The sequence below is a fragment of the Pseudonaja textilis genome, chromosome 2, assembly GCF_049901715.1.
Source record: "Pseudonaja textilis isolate UNSWEBS1 chromosome 2, rPseTex1.2, whole genome shotgun sequence".
NCBI lineage: Eukaryota > Metazoa > Chordata > Lepidosauria > Squamata > Elapidae > Pseudonaja > Pseudonaja textilis.
The window spans coordinates 118,756,663-118,769,528 of record NC_141991.1 but is presented as its reverse complement, the minus strand read 5'-3'; the positions used below and the strand labels follow the sequence as shown (position 1 = coordinate 118,769,528).

At 34.8% G+C, this 12,866-nt stretch overlaps 1 protein-coding gene across 8 annotated transcripts in view; it reads left to right on the top strand.

Moving 5' to 3' along the window:
- The window catches only part of CEP112 (centrosomal protein 112), a 266,133-nt gene extending 261,529 nt beyond the window's left edge, over positions 1-4,604 (top strand). For 6 of the 8 annotated variants that reach the window (XM_087925056.1, XM_087925057.1, XM_026711184.2 and 3 more), the window contains 3 exons: positions 790-891; positions 3,106-3,170; positions 4,169-4,604. In XM_087925056.1, coding sequence (XP_087781182.1) covers positions 790-891; positions 3,106-3,170; positions 4,169-4,172 — 171 coding nt within the window. In that variant the 3' untranslated portion in view covers positions 4,173-4,604. Of the gene's footprint in view, positions 1-789; positions 892-3,105; positions 3,175-4,168 lie in introns of those variants that run through there. The other 2 variants (XM_087925052.1, XM_087925055.1) reach the window with 1 other exon arrangement.
- Positions 4,605-12,866: the final 8,262 nt, after the last annotated feature.

Sequence of the window (12,866 nt, the reverse complement as noted above, 5' to 3'; positions counted from 1 at the left end):
TACCATAATTGGGACAGTGAATGGGAGAACAAGGCTAGAACCAACATTCATGTGTTGGGAAAATAAAGCTTGAAGAGAAGCAGCCAGAAATGTGAAAGAAATTAGGGGAATTTTGAAAAAAAAGATTGTGTTGGTTATAGTTGGCTCATTAGCTATTTTATCTTAATTATTCAGCTGCAAGATGGTAATACTGTAGAATTGGAAATGTATCGCACCATATCCAAGATGTAAATCTAGAAGCAAAACATTTTAAATGTGTAACATATTTAAGGAAAGTTGTATTATTTTATACCCTTCTTGTGACATCCTTTGCATTGCACGTGGCAAAAAAGAACTGATCCAGTTCTGAATTAGCAAGCAAGAGTGAGTAGGAGCAGGAAGTGGCTGAAGATAGGTTGAGTAAAACTATTCCTACAATGATGTGTTCAGTTTGGATGTTGCAATTGAGGGACGATTCAATAGAACTTCATAAATATCTATAGGCAGCATCTGTGATATGATCCCCATGGCCATTATTTAATAATTTAAAAACAAGCAGATACTATCACACATTGTTTACATAATAAAACTTGAGGAATTGATAGCCTTATAACCGGCAGAGAATGCCAAGTTTGGTTTGGTTCAATACAGCACAATAGTTTGGTTCAATACAGCACAATAGTTCTTGCATGTCAACATTTCTCTTCATATAGATATTACCTCAAACATGTAGGTAGTGACTGCCCCTAAATAACTTTAACTGGCTCACCAAATCTTTGCTATGGAAATGCTTGCTTTCTATGGTTTCAGGTGACTTCTATACGGCAAGAATATGAAACCAAACTGAAAGGTCTAATGCCAGCATCTTTGCGACAAGAACTTGAAGACACAATTCTCTCACTAAAATCTCAGGTAAAGAGTTTATGTTCTATTTGTCAGACTAGTACAGCAGCGTGTAATCTAGGATTTGCTAGTTCAAAGAGCTGACAAAAATATCTATAACATGCTGGTATAAGCAATGGAGTTTGACAATTAATAAATAGCTCATCATCTCTACTTCTGGTTTTTTTTCCCCTCAGCTAGTCCCAACCTTCACTCACAAGAGTTAAGTTTTTTTCTCTCTGCACCAATATAAAGAAAGACGTTTAGCCTTTTTGATCTCTTAAGTGATGATGGTTCTAGCATTTGATATTTAAACATGAACATACTTTTTTAAATTTGATAGTTTTTGCATAAACACCTTTTGTTTTTCAAGCATGCATGGCTTCTGTAAAAAGACATTGGTGCATCAGGGAGAATAGTTTGTCTCTGCTTACTATTGTCAGCATGGTCCCACATTGGAGTTTGTGAAGTTACATTTTTCAGTCTGTTGTTGAACAAGCAAACATTCCAATACCGTGATGTACTAATTCCTCTTCAAGCAAGAACGTTTAGAAGCTACTTGTTACTTGGAATAATTTTGCTATCCTGACATTCCTTTAATACCAAAGGTTTTTAGAACAAGATCAAGTGGATGAATGGTATTTGTTAAATCAATTCACACTTTATAAGGTGATCATCAACAAAAATTTTCTTTTGCAATAGATATATTTAGTAAAATAATAGCCAGTCAGAAAACTATATGAACCGGTCATATGTAACTTCCTGTAATTACTAAGACATTGATAGGAACCAAACTAAAATCAAAGACTAGAAAACCTTCAGTAGTTACATTTTTCCAATTCACATAGTCTCAAAAAGGGTTGTTATTATTTCATTTCTCATCTGGAATTGGATTTGTCACCTTGTAATACTCATTATGAAATGAGGTAACGGTAATGACAGAAGTTATTTTGTAGATAAAGTTTTTTATTTTTAAACACAAACATACACATACAAAAATACACATAAAAGAAGAAAAGAATGTGTAGCCCATAGTATTATTATTTTGTATATTATTTTGTATATTAGTAGTATATTATACTACTTCTAAAGGAATTGCCATGGCAAATGAGTATGATAATGGCAGGTGCTTTATGGGTATTGTTGATACTATCACTGATTTTGAGAAGGAATTCCTGTTGGTGCTCAGGTTCATCCAGTATTGCCATTACAAATAATAAAAGGGAAGAACTGATTATCTAGGAAATTAGTTAATAATACGTGTGATTTATGACTGGCATGAAAACTTACCATTGTTAGCAATTGAAAAGTCCCCAGGTTCCAGTGAGGTGAATTTGGGGTTGAAATTTGATTTCAGTCTTCAAAGCTTCTGCTAGCATACATAACATTTTAAAGGAGTAAAAGTAACTCCACACTTTTAAAAGTGAGTGCTCATATACAAAGCATAGCTCGCAGCTGCCTGTGCAGTGAACTACAATATCCAGCTACAGGCTGTTCTCTCAACAGCTTCTGAAGCACAGGTGTCTTCTCTGAAAATTGTTGAAATTCCTGTTTCAAAAACATCAGCCAGAAAGAACAGTGGAATCTTTGCACCTGTCAGGACTGTGAATTGTTCCAGAGGAATGAGAGGTCTGGGTTAGGTAAAAACACCAACAGAGCAGCAGTAACAACGAACAAATAGGAAACATTCACTTCTCAAACAAAGCTCTGCTTATATTTAAAATATGCTGGCTGCCTCAAGCTCCTCTATTTTGAGGCTTTTCACTGTGTTCTTTGTCTTCTATCCTAGCACTTTGCTAATTGAACTTTTAGACCATGCTTATAACTTTACTTTCCCAACAGAGTTTTTGACCACCCTTCAAAAGTAGAATCCCATGTCTGTGTCTCACAAAGACATGTGTAATCCATTAATGTTGATACTTAAATTGCATCAACTTGGTATTCTTATGCCAGTGTTCAGTTTTGAAATCTTTGCATTTCTTGTAAACAAAATTTAGGGATTTCATCCCCCCCCCCCCCAAAAAAAAAGTGTAATACCACATGAACATAAGAACATGGACAGTATTCTCAGAAGATGAAATGCACTTGATCCCGATTTAGGCTGTTTGACATTGGGACATCAATCCCAAGATTTTCAGGCCATAAACAGGGCTTAAGCAATATTTCTGAGGAACCGCAAGCAGATCTATTCATAAATCTGTTATATACTAGAAGCTCTTCAGTCACAACAGTTGTATTTTCTAGGTAAATTTTTTACGAAAAAGAGCATTGATTCTACAAGAGGAACTGAGCACATATCATACCAGAAGGTAAGCTAGTATCTTTTACTCCAATTGTTAGCTTGCTTTTAGTAAACACAGCCACTTCAAAAAGTTGTGTATCTATAATTTTGCAGTTTAGTAAGTCTGAACAGCTGGCGGGTACAAATCTGATCTGGGCCCTTGCTTTAGCACACCTGAGACACTGGCTCAGTTTATGGTTACAGGGCTATGAAGTGGCACCATCTTTTGAGATAAAGTACAATGATACAGTTTATAATCTTCAAGATTGCATCTTTAAAGCCCAAGATCTTTACCCTCCTTGTCTTTTTTTAGATTGTTCTCCTGTTATGCAAAAAAAAGGACAAATGTTGCAATAACAGCCCAAAGGTGCTTTGTACTCTTTGAAAAGAATGACTCACAAGAATGTTTATGTCACTTCAAAGTGATGTCACTGCTTTCTTTCTTTTTTTCTTTTTTGCAAATTAAGAAGAGTTGACTTCTGCAACATTTCTGTTGGGTATAAGATATGTAAATACCAGTTAATTAAACTAGAAGGCATGACTCTAATTTAAAGTTAGATCATATCTACTACGTAGGCCTTTCTATAGACTTTTGCCACACTTCAATTATGTTGCAAGATTTGTGCATAAAATTCTGGTCCAGTTTAAACTTGAATATTTTATGCACAAACCATTGTAGCTTAGAGCCCTGGGATTTTCTGTTCGTCTGTCATCTAAGTACTAAGAGTTTTGATCAGGATCAGCCGAGGTCACATAAGTGTTGCCATCTGTTATGATGAAACTTCAGATCTTACCTCCATAACCTGCTTTCTGGTCTTCAGTTATTCTCTTCCTGGTAACCATAGTTTCCCAATTGAAACCATAATTGAAATTATTCTGAATTAATCCAAGAAGTCTTTCATTTTAGTACTGATATCTGTGTAGTGGGGCATTGTTTCCAGGAAGTGAGAAAAAAATCTAAAAGATGTTAGGATTATCTGTTGTACAAAATAAATGGATAATTGATGAGAATATTTTATTCTTTAGGTAATTACTGAAGGTGACGGTTTGATTCAAGTGTCGAATGGATTTCTTTCAGCAGGTTTGAAGATTTGGATCTTTTGAATTAATCTGGGAGATCAGTGACTGTTCTATAAAATTAGATTGTGTAATTAAGGAATAAAAGTACACCCTTATTCATTACAGTATTTTAAGTTACTACTACACATTTGAATCATTTTATCATAAAGATTTTATGTTTTTGATATATTCACTAACATATACTTTATTAATTTACATATGAACAATATAATTTTGTTTGCTCACATTGCTTTTGTCCCTTGTTTCATAATGCAGTTTTTTAAAATACATGCTAAAATCAAGTCCTTATTATATTATATTATATTATATTGTCCAAAACATGTTAAAACCTATATGGTATTGCTTCATGTTCTTATGTTACATTATTAAAATAGTTTTGTACATTTTTGTTTCAATATTATTTCGGTTTTCAACATTTTATTTACTGCAAAAGGTATCTACAGCAAAGTATAAACATTTACAAAATTCTTTTGTTGTAGTTTGTATGGCAGGATACAGTTTTTAAGTCTGCTGATTATGGATATTGTTTTGGCTGCTCAATTTGAATATGAGTACTAAGAATATATGTTTTATTCTGGAATGGCTCACTTCTCAATAATATAGTATAGCATGAGAGCTAAGATCAGGGATGTCAAACTCGATTTCATTGAGGGCTGCATCAGGGTTGTGTTTGACCTCGGGGGGCCGGAGTGGACGCCTGTGGTGGCTTGAGTGCTCTGCCAGCGAAAACATGCTCCCGAGCTCCATTTTTGGCTGCGATGGCCTCCTGCAACCTTCTGCCAGTGAAAATGGAACTAGGGAGGGTGGCCCTCCTGAGCTCTGTTTTTCCTGGCAGAAGCACCACAGGCCAGTCCTTCGCTGTTTCCAGGGTAGCCCTGTGGGTCAGATCTAAGCACCCTGTGGGCTGGATCCGGCCTACGGGCCTTGAGTTTGACACCCTTGGCTAAGATAGTTTCACAGAGTGGACAGTGAATTCTTTCTCCTGATCTCCTTCTTTAGTATATAATTATATGGTTTGTTTCCTTGTGCCATTCCCATTTCGTGTACTTTTGCTATTTCCAATGCCATGCATAGTTATTAATACCTGCAGTGATTAGGAAGTAACAAGCCTAAAAAGAATTAATATTTCCATTACAAGGGACTAATTACATGATTGCATATTTCCACAAGACACTATGCACCACATCCAATCAATCTTCTGAAATCATTACGTGAGAAAAGACCACATTTACTTGATTTTAAAAATCTAATGCTTAGGTGAGTGATAAAAGAAAATATATTAAATAACAGTCGATTTCTGAGTACATGATATTAACTGTAAGGAGGAATTTATTTACCTCTCTAATATATATAGATGTAGCAATTAGATCTTTTGGTCTATCACAACTGGAGAAGCTCTGTGTACAAATATTAAAATACCAAACTTTTGATTACCAAGTATTTTGACAAGAAGAGTTGAGGGATAGTTTTTATTTTCTGGAGAATCGGAATTATAATATTTTAGTGCATTTGACATTCTTACATCTTTAGAATACTTCAGGTGCTTTGTCTAGTTGACTTTCTTATGATCCTATACAGTGAATGACAATTATTATCTCCTATTTTGCAGAAGAGGGATAAAGAAAACTTGCCTAAGGTCATGTCATTTGTTAATGGCAGAAGAGTGTTTCATATCAGGAACTCCCTGATTTATGAATTACAGTTATAGGTTTATTAATATTTTCACTTACTGACTGCCTATGGCATGTGCTAATTTCAGAAAGTACAGTGGAAGTTAAAGACTGCTTTGCATATTAATTCTTCAATAATAGTTCTATTGATGACTTCTTCATCTTCTGCAATTGAGTTTCCCTCATTATTTCCAGCTATACTCACTGCAGAATTCAATGAACATACAGATAGTCTTCAACTTATGACCACAGCTAAGCCCAAAATTTCTGTTACTAAGCAAGACAGTTAAGTGATCTTTGCCCCATTTTATGATCTTTCTTGCCGGCGTTGTTAAGTGAATCCCCGCAGTTGTTAAGGTAGCAATATGGTTGTTAAATCAATCCGGCTTCTTCATTGGCTTTGTCAGAAAGTTGCAAAAGATGATCACATGACTCCGGGACACTTTAACTACAGTTGCCAAGCATCTGAATTTTGATCACATGACCATGGGGAAGCTGCAATGGTCATAAGTGTTAAAAATAGTCATGTCATTTTTTTCAGTATCGTTGTAACTTTGAACAGTCACTAAATGAACTGTTGTAAGATGAGGACTACCTGTACCTATAATGTAGGATCAAGGGTTCACATTTCAGGCACTCCCAAACATGAAGGAAAGCACTATTAAGAACATGACCCCAGAATAAGAATTCGAAGCATTATGAACAAGCAAGCAAGAGCTATTAAATTAAAGGTTTAAATGCATGGCTATAAATCAGGGATCCAGTTCGCAGCCCTGGACAGCTAGTAATGTGGCCCCACAATACCGTACATTTTTAACATCATTTGATTTTATATTATAAAACTATATTATATATTTTATATATGTGGCCCAAGATAATTCCTCTTCACTCAGTGTGGCCCAAGCCAGCCAAAAATTTGGGCACCCATGCAATAAATGATAATGATTTGTTCTGTACTGTGTTATAGAAAACATGTGTTCCTTTGATTAACTATAGCATAGCCTGCCTTTCTAACTTTGAATTAAGGGTGAACCTACCTCAGTACAGATGCAGGATGACATTTTGTAGGATATATCTTGGAGCTTATAATTTAGAGATTTTTCAAGAATCCCTTCTTTCTCCAGCCTCAGGAAGCTTGTGGATTAAAGATATAAACTGAAGCTGCGGCGTAGGTATTTTGAAGACCAAGGGCATCTGATGCAGGAGATGACCAGGCTGAGTCCGAGGGTGGGTTCAAACACACTATCAGAGAATAGAATAGAATAGAATAGAATAGAATAGAATAGAATAGAATAGAATAATAGAGTTGGAAGGGACCTTGGAGGTCTTCTAGTCCAACCCCTTGCCTAGGCAGGAAACCCTACACCACTTCAGACAAATGGTTAGCCAACATCTTTTTAAAAACTTCCAGTGTTGGAGCATTTACAACTTCTGGAGGCAAGTTATTCCACTGATTAATTGTTCTGTCAGGAAATTTCTCCTTAGTTCTAAGTTGCTTCTCTCCTTGATTAGTTTCCACCCATTGCTTCTTGTATGGAGAGTCTACAACCCCATAAAAGACCTAAGTCAGCTCCCCTTGAAGTCCATTGACCTTTATCTAGCACCCATTTGCCTTGTGGTTCAGATTCTTGTGTGTAGGTAGCATAAAATAAATTTGTAGAACTTTTGAACACTATCCTGACTTCTGAAATCAGCAGAGATTAAAAATCTAAGGATGAATTGAACAAACCAAAACTTTTATTCAATATTTAAATGACAGGCCAGGGCAGTTGTTGAGGACTTAATGAGAGGAAAGGCAGGGACATTCCCAAGGCCATCAAATGTGCTAAAACGCCTCAAACATCAGTCAAAACCATCTAAACTGGCAGCCTGTGGATTAATTCATCTAATTTATGCCAACCTCAGTCTGCCATAATCATATATGCCTACTTCTGCCTTAAGATACCTGTTATTATTCATGTACACATATGCACACTTTTCTAATTAGGTATCACAAAATTAATCCCATTATCTTCACACCCCTAATAATAGGTCAGATCCTCCATTATATTCTGGCTGTTAAAGTTTTTCAAGAATAGTTTATTTAGTTCTGAATATTTTTTCTTTTCTGGAAAAATAATTGCTGTAGTCGATGTTACCTATTGTTAATGTAGTCGATGTTATCTATTGTTGATGTTATCTAAACTCACTTTTAGTGAGTTTCTATATTATTTTCCTGTTCATGTTTTTTTGAAAAAAATTACATATATGTTTTTTTTATTATGATTGAAATACCCCACCTCTTTCTTGGATATGTAATATATATTGATGGCTTAATTATAAAATGGGGGTGTGGGTTTATTTTTTTGCCTCCTGCAGCAGAACTGATGGGCTGTTTTATTAGTTGTCCAACTCTCTTAAAAAAACAACTTTATTAGTTCACGCTGTGTTCAGACTTGCCCTTGGTAAATAAGGTTCTAACACTGACAGAAAGAAAATACTTGTGCTTGCTTTAACAACTAGGAAAGGTTACACTAAAATATAGGGCACCCTTGATGCTAAGTAGTTCTAACACATCATACAGAAAGAGTATGGATTCTTTTTTTAAATATTGCTCTGCCTTTTGAAATCTCAATATGCCAAAGGCACCAGCATCAGATCTGGTTTTGAAAGGAAAAAAAAGGCACTAAGAACACCAAGCAGTAGTTGAAAAGATTTTGGAACACAAGGTCATTTTAATTCATACTTTTCTCTTTTAAAAAGTCTCAGCTTTGATATTTTTGCTGAGAAAAAATACTTCCTGCTTAAATTGTGTCATTAAAGGCAAGTTGCCTCTTTCAAAGCACATTATCAAAGAATGCTGAAATTGCAAGATACTGAAACAAAAATGTATCATTGGTTTTAAGTATGGTAACCAAACACTTCTTAAAATCCTTTGTGCGGGTGTTTTTTTTTCTATTTACTCTTTTTTAACTACAGTATTTTAAAAACAAGCCATGTCCTACTTACATCTCACAGCTTAAAAACCATTTAAATTGCAAGGTTGTTTTATTTCCAGCATTGTTCAATTAATCTTGTAAGAGAGAGAGGGTCTTTTGATTCTATTTTTTAAGCATAATCTTTTCAACAAAGATTTTTACACTTTACAAACATAAAGAAAAACAGAATCGGTTAATTTATCCAAGTGCTATTTCCAGCAGATCTCTTTAATGACCTTTGGCAATAATTACTTATGAAATTTAATTGGACATCCAATATCCTCTTTTAGACATTTATCAATGTTTTATAATCTTTTCATTCTTTTCTCTGAATGTGAATAATCAGCGTAACCAAAAAAACCCTCAGAACAGAAGCATAAGTTATTTAAAGATGTATGTCATCCATAGCGCTTTGATCTTGAATACTTTTTTTATTTTGTCATGCCATCTTTTGTGATATCTATTCAGTTCTCTAAGCACATTGTCAATATAGATACATTTTTTGCACATTTCCTTAACTTTTCCATTTTTTTCCATTCAGAGTAGAGGTTATAGTGGCTATGTACAGTGATTAGAAATTTTTCCAGCAAAGTGGCATTTCTTTGTGTGTCTATGGAGATTCTCAATCATCCAGGTCATGGTTGTCCCAGAGATGCATTTTCCAAATGGCAACTGGACTTTCTTGTTTTTGTTTTTGTTTTCTTTGAAAATGTTTTGCTCCTCATCCAAGAAATTTCTTTGAAAAAGCTTCTTGGATGTGAAGAGAAATGTTTTCAAATTGGAAAAAGCAAGACATTGCGAGATCTTCCTTTGTGTGTTTAAGTGATGACATTGATCTGAAAAGGATTAAAGTGATGTGAAGTGATCCCTAATATTATAGTAAAAGTGTCCAGAACCATGTCGCTGTAGGACAATTCCACGTTAAGGAGGTGCAGGTGTATGAAACCTCTGATTAGAGGGAGTGGAATGTTTGGGGAAGAATAGAAAGAAGGAAAAGAGGTCGTCAGGATGGGCAAGTGCCCAGAGTCACTTTTCAGAGTCAGGCGGTATATAAATAAATAAAGACATGTTGTATATGTAATGCCTGAGTGTGTCCCATCATAAGTCACTCCTGTCATGTCCCACTCACTGATTTGTATCATATGCATAGTGTTGCTTTGTAATAAAATGCTTTATAAGACTATGTTTGTGAATGCTATCTTGTAATCTAGCTGGTGATAGAAAATGGAAAATCGAGGAATAATATAAAGTGATTCCTGTAAAAAAATGTAAGGGATTAGTGGGAAAATGTTTTCCCATCAGCAATATTATCCTAAGTTACAAATTGTGTGTGTTCAAGTCATGTGGTTTCTAATTTTTATATTTATCCGGTCAGGGTATTCAAGGTTTTATAAGGGAATTAAATGTAAGCTTGACCCTGATTTTCAACCAACTAATCTTGAAATTAAAACTATAAAGGAATAAATGATAAAAAGTGCAAGTGAAATGAAAACAAAATAGTATGCTTCTGTGTCTATAAAACTAAGAGAAAGGGGAGTAGTATAATAGATGTGATAAGAACATGTACTGAAATAAGATATAGGTTTACTTATGAATGAAAAAGCTAAAATGGCATTCAAAAAGTACAAATTAGAGTCTATCTATTGTGGATGCCTAAGGAAGTGGATGTCTATAAGCCTGTGAAAGTTGGAAGTTTGTACTCCAGTTAATGGTACAATAATGGAAGAACCAAAGATTTTGGTGGGAAATTGTGAATGAATGTAATCCAGAGCAAAAATGTTCTGTTAGTGCCATATTCACTATTTTCTTATTCTGCATTTATTTAAAAAACAAACAAACAATTGTACCCAGAAAGAAAGAAACTTGATTGTGGTTTACAGAAAAGTAACATTTAATTTCAAGAGAAAAGAGGGTATGTCAAGAAAAAAAAAAGTGCTGAATGTATTTGGAAGTAAGAAGCACGGTGTGGGAAAGCAAGAACAAGTTAAGAACAAACAGTGTTAAAATGCAGGCTGAAGGCCAAAATGAGTGACCGGTATGAAAGAATAAGTCGAGGTGGTTTAGTCATATAAAGAGGATAAATAAGGACCAAATCACAGATTGCAGCATCCCCACAGTCACATGATCAAAATTTAGACACTTGGCAATTGGCCTGTATTTATGACGGTTGCAGTATCCTGGGGACAGGTGAACTCCTGCGACCTTCTGACAAGCAAAGTCAATGGGGAAGCCAGATTCACTTTACAACTGTGTAACTAACTTATTAACAATTGTGTAACTAACAATTGCAATGATTCACTTAATAATTGTGGCAACAACAACAACAACTGTCTTGTTTAGCAATGGAAATAAGTTTTGTTGTCATTTTTTCTGTGAGCACACTGGCATACATTAAAAATGAAATCCTGATGCGTGCTCTCAAAACAAAAATAATATATACTGTACCCATACACACACATACAATATGCTACGTACACAAACACACACATTAATCACAGTCCATTTTGAAATACATGGTGGAAAAAATATTGAGAGTTAACAAGATTAATACTATATGGTACAAAGAAAATTTGAGCTTATGGTTGTAAGTCAAGGACTACCTGTAAAGAATAAGTCAAGGAAATGACTGAGACATGAGATCTTTAAAAAGATTAGAATTTTAGAGAATAAAATTGATGAAGAATAGGAGGAGATTGAGAAATATGGTATGGATAGAAACTAAATTTAACTATATTGTTTTTGTCCTTCTCTCATGACTTAATTTCTTAGGCTTACTATTTTATTCCTTTTCTATGTTTTGCATACCATCGCTTACTATGCTATAGCATAATTAGTACACATAAATGTATATTCAGCCTTCCTTCTCATAATAGTATTCTTGATCAATATTATAGCTATCCCATGAGGACAATGAAATCTTCTGGGATTTTCATTTTTCTACACATATTCCATAGTGTGACACAATCAACACAATGGAAAGCTGTTCTGTAATCAATAAAGCAGATCTTGGTTTGTTTTTTTGTATTTATGGGCATTCTCAATTATTCAGTGTTCATCAGCAATACCGTGTTGTGTGCTTCAGCCTTTCTTAAAGCCATTTTAACATCTGACATCACCCTTTCCATACAGGGTTCTAATATGCATTGATGGTCCTAAGTATTGTTTTGCTGGCATGTACATTAAGAATATTGGGTGATGGTTAGCATGCTCTATTGAGTCTCCTTTTTCGGTATTGGCACACAAATTAACTTCTTTCAATCCGTCAGCCAGTATATCACTCTCTGTCTGTTGACATAGCTTTATTAGAACCTTTATTGATTTGTCTATTGCTTGCCATATTTCTATAGATATGCCATAAATTCATATAGCTTTTTGACTTGGTAATGACTAGAGTGCCAACTTAACTTCATTTTCTAGCACTAAAGAGTCTTGCAAATAGGGAATACTTTCTAAGATATCTTGGATGTTGACATCTTACAATACAGAATTTCAGTATATTCTTTCCATCTTTCTTTGATCTTTGAATCAGTCACTGTCTGGTCCATTGGTATTCTTGAGCATACTCATTTGATGATGGAACCTCTGTTTCAACTGTAGTTTTATTATTAACTTTTTCATGAACATCCTGGTTTTACTTCATGTTATATTGAATTATTTGTTCTTGACAGTCAAGGTCTTCTTAACAATTTTCCCTCCAGCACAGTTTAAAAGGATGCTTCCCCCCACCCCCCCTTAATTCAGCTATATGTGTTTAACAGGAAAAACTACAAATCTGACAATATGTTCCCTTGTTGTCATTGCAGGATCTCTGCGTTTTTCTGCATATTTTGTCTAGGTCTATCGTGCTGTTTCTCTGGAGTAGCAGATCTCTATTTTATGATTGCAGTCATCATCTCTAGAAGATAAAGTCTGCTACTACTTAGACCTTCTCTTAATGAATTTGCATTGGGATGGCCATGCCTGCTGACATAATGATAGAGTCATCTATGTGTGAGATGGGCAGTTATACAAATTGGT